This window comes from Limulus polyphemus, unplaced genomic scaffold, assembly GCF_000517525.1.
Source record: "Limulus polyphemus unplaced genomic scaffold, Limulus_polyphemus-2.1.2 Scaffold300, whole genome shotgun sequence".
In the NCBI taxonomy this organism is placed as follows: domain Eukaryota; kingdom Metazoa; phylum Arthropoda; class Merostomata; order Xiphosura; family Limulidae; genus Limulus; species Limulus polyphemus.
The window spans coordinates 410,017-414,320 of record NW_013665910.1 but is presented as its reverse complement, the minus strand read 5'-3'; the positions used below and the strand labels follow the sequence as shown (position 1 = coordinate 414,320).

Here is a 4,304-nt window from a genome sequence, read left to right as displayed (position 1 = left end):
AACGCTGACTGTAACAGGAAGCTTAGATTCTTCTCACGTAGATATTGAGAATTTGTAAACGTTATAATATTCATGTAAACTAGATATTCACTGTGGCAACAGCAACGTTAATAATATGATGCATTATCATTAATGTATATTTTATAAAAGATCATAATCTATAGTTACTCAAGTGCTAAACGTAAAATGTAACGTGTTGATGTTTTGGAAGAGACAGAGTTAACACTATTAGGCTCTTGTACGATATAAAGGACTGAGAATGTGTTAAATACTGTGATGTTACATCACTCTATTTTTGGAACAATAAGTATCGTGAATACCATCGTGGACGTTTTCAATACGATGATATACTTGTAAGCTCTTTGATCTCTAAATGAGTAACACGACTGCAGGCTTAAACGGGGTTCGTCTGTAACAAGGATATTGTTTCACAGATCGTTGATCCACTAAACGTGTTCCTGTCTTCATTGTAAACGAGATGTTTTGTGCCATGCTATGAATAAAACACATCTACTGAATATCTGGCTAACAGATATATAAAGAAAGGCAAAGATATTGCAATGTTCGAAAGAGGTATGGTAGTGGGTGTACTTCCACTTGGTGCCACAGGAGTCATGGATAGGGTGATCCAAGATATCGGACATTCGAGTTTGTCAGCAATGGAGAAAGATGAATAAAATGTCTGCTTCGAAGGGAAGTTGTGGCCAGAAACACGTATTAACAGAAAGAAAAGAAAGGCAGTTTGACAGGATGGTAAAGTCCAATCATCATCAAATAATACACCAACTGACATTCAGTGAGTAGCAATCCACACCCATCTCCAGCCGTAGTTTGTGAAGAACGTTGCAACAAATGAATTATGGGAGGAGACCATTGCTTAAACCACTAGATTTAATTACCAACAAGAAAAACTCCTTGAGTGTTGTAGAGAGTATAGACATTAAACTAATAAGGACCACATCACCTTTGCCATCTTGGCACAAGTGGGAAGAGACAGGTTTAAACAAAAAGCCACAAGAATAACTAATACCTCTTTTTCGGTCCTAACTGTCCCTGGCTCTATTGGTGGAGTCATGGTTTGAGGCATGTTTTTCTGTTATACACTGAGCCTTTTTGTTCTTTTAGAAGGTAGAACGAATGCCACAGCTTACCTCAGTATTATTCTGATCTAATGCATCCAGCGACGCTGAATGTGTACCCTGATCGTGACAGTTACTTCCAAAACGACAATGCTTCCACCTATCTTGCCAAAATTGTGGTTATATGTTTTGAAAAGCATGACAGAGACGCCAAACATCTTCCATGTCCATCACAGCTCTCGTATCTATATCCAACTAGGCTCTGGATACAACTGTGGTAATTAACTGTGTGACGAACATTTGTATATACATATGACTTGTTTTAATATATTATTTTAAAACAAGTGGACTGTGTGCTGTTTATTTATTGTTGGAATTTATCTCCAACTAGTCACAGACATCTACTGTAAAAAATTCTTCCCATCCATATATATAAACCTGACACACACACACTCAAACGAAATTCAACAACATTCAGGGTATATGTGATGTGTAAAGCCTTTTGTTTGTTTTTTTGATACGAGGGATGCAGTAATCGCAAATTTGTTAAAAGCATGATGTTCATAAAAATAGATCTGACCTTTTATAGACAACTGGTCTATTAAATATTAGAAAGAGCTATGTTTTCTCAATTCACACACGTTTTTTAAGTTGTATTTCACCCGATGATGTCAGTTAAATCTGGTGAAATGGTGTGAATAAAATAAAGAAAAGGCTTACTATGCACTACCGATAACAATTGGTTTATATGGTATAAGCATTTCAAAATTTTATCGCGCTATTCCTTAACTCTACTAACACAACTGATAACTTTTAAAACACCGTTGTTAAACAAAATGGTATATGCATAAGGATATTTTATGAAAAACGATAAAGTTTTGTCTTTGTTGTTTTATTTGACATTATACGTTTTTGTTTTATGTTTAGTGCTACGGGTATTATTTTACAATGTCACTGTTCCCCTCACGGCTCAGCTATTCTCTTTAAGAGCTTATATCCTAGAATTTGGGGTTCGAAGGACACAGCGTATACAGATAAAACAAAAAATTCACAATTTTTATTGAACATCCTCAGTTCTCAAACTCTTGGAGTATAAGTGTAAGAGTTTAGGATTTATTATATTTCTTTCTTTATATGTGATAAGCTGAGGTACCCATCCTTTGTCCGAGTTATGAACTTAAAAAATAGGAGTGGGATTTGCTATGGTAAATAACACAAAAATGCTAACTTTCACACAACTTATTTATAACATAACATATTATTACAGTATTCATTATTACCTCACCAAAGTTTTGTACGTGTTTTAAGAATTCAATATGTATATAGTTAAAACATGGTATACATTGTGCGATGGTCAGGGTGACTTTGTATGAAGAGGTAGATAAAAAGTAGTGGCGACAGGGATGCTTTCTGTTACCCGTTTTCAACACCGATGGGTATTAATGTTCTTCCACATTGTTTCACGTGATTAATTAATTGATGTTCATTGGCCGCAAAAGTGTCTTACGGGCCAAACTAGAAAGGTCACGGGCCAAAGCAAAATGTGGGTTTATCTAAAGCAATGGCTCTTTATATCAGCCTTATTGTGGCTGTTGGAATATAAACTTAAGCTGAGTTTATGTATTATTACAATAGTGGCAATCATTTTATTTAATTACATTTCTCCTGAGATATATAAGATGTTTGTGTGCCTTCCCCCACACTGTGTTATGGAAAATGTAATAAAGGTTAAAATCATAAATAATATTCAACGTTAAACTGGTACACAATCAAAAACATTTTATTTAGGCCTATCTATGGCCTTCAAAAAGTTGACGACTCTACATGTTTCGACGTTACAACTTTTTGAAGGATATAGATAGGCCCAAATAAAATGTTTTGATTGTGTACCAGTTTAACGTTGAATATTATTTATGATTTTAACTTTATACATAAGTGCCAAATACTATAATTATGTAATAAGGTGTTTCGTGTATACGTGGCACCATCTATGGATTTAACTAACGTTAACTTACATCAAAGATAATAAATCCTCAATAACAGCAACAATGGGATGGAGGGGTTGTAAACGCCCCAATAACAGGCTTTTGTTCAAAAATATCATCCCACAAAGTTTGGTTCAGATTGGCCCAACGACCTAGGAGTAGTTAGATAATGGACAAACAGACAGACGCACGTTTTTTTTCGTACTTTATATATATAAAAAAGGACCACTTACGTCCAATAATAAAAATTTTGTCTAAGATATTATTATAGAACAATAATACATTGATTATAAACTCTTACGAAACCATTGTGATGCCAGCACGAGATTCAAAAGACAATCAAATCACGTCATATTCACGGTAGCATAGGACAACTGATTTACTAGTTGATGATAGTAACTAGTAGTACAGATGAGTGTAAGTATATGGTGGAGGTTATTGAAATTAATATTATCTTCTGATATCTGTTTAGCTTCATTAAGTCGGATCAGGTTGAACAACATTTAAGACAAGTTTAGTTGATCACTTACATCGGTTTGAAACTATTTTAAAGTGCGATATTATGTATACTGATACAATGCTTAATTTTGCAGTTGTATTCATGTGTTATGGAGTTATCAACACATTTATTTCCGAAAGGATAAGACTACTTCCAATTCATATCTTCAAACTCGAGTAATTTATTATGGATCTAATTACTGGATAAAAATATGTGTACATATATATCTTTTCTTACCTGTTCTTGCATTTTTAACAAAGCCGCGGGCATATTTGTCCTGAGGTAGAACCTACAGGAGGAAAGCTTCGTTCAGATATACAACAGATGTTTATCTTTGATGATTTAGTAACAGACCTTTCTTGGTGAAAGAGAACTGTTGTACAGGAGCTTCTGTTTCACTTGGTTACAGCGCAATTTCTTCTTCATTCGGTTTCTATGCTGCTTCTACTTCACTCGGTTGCTACAACATGTCTTGTTAGTCGATTCCATACAAACTACTTTACAGAGAAGTGTTGAACGTACGCTCGCTGAAAATACTATGTTCTAGATAAAGAAAACCATACACGTGACTATAAATGAATAAGAACCATTATTTTAAGTATTTGACATTGAAGGTACTCTCAATTTCTCCCATGAGAAGTTAAGGAAAAAAAAAATATTGGGAATCGCTTTTTGTTCGAATAGCGTATTCTAGCGTGATGACAGCGCCACAGTGTTACTTAGATTGGCAGGTTTCCAATA

General features: G+C 34.5%; 1 protein-coding gene across 1 annotated transcript in view; it reads right to left on the bottom strand.

Annotated features, from left to right (window-relative positions):
• LOC106457176 (disheveled-associated activator of morphogenesis 1-like) overlaps positions 1–3,920 on the bottom strand; it is a 97,012-nt gene extending 93,092 nt beyond the window's left edge. The window contains exon 1 of the mRNA XM_022383016.1: positions 3,801–3,920. Within this exon, the coding sequence (XP_022238724.1) occupies positions 3,801–3,833 (33 nt within the window). The 5' untranslated portion in view covers positions 3,834–3,920. The remainder of the gene's footprint in view (positions 1–3,800) is intronic.
• Positions 3,921–4,304: the final 384 nt, after the last annotated feature.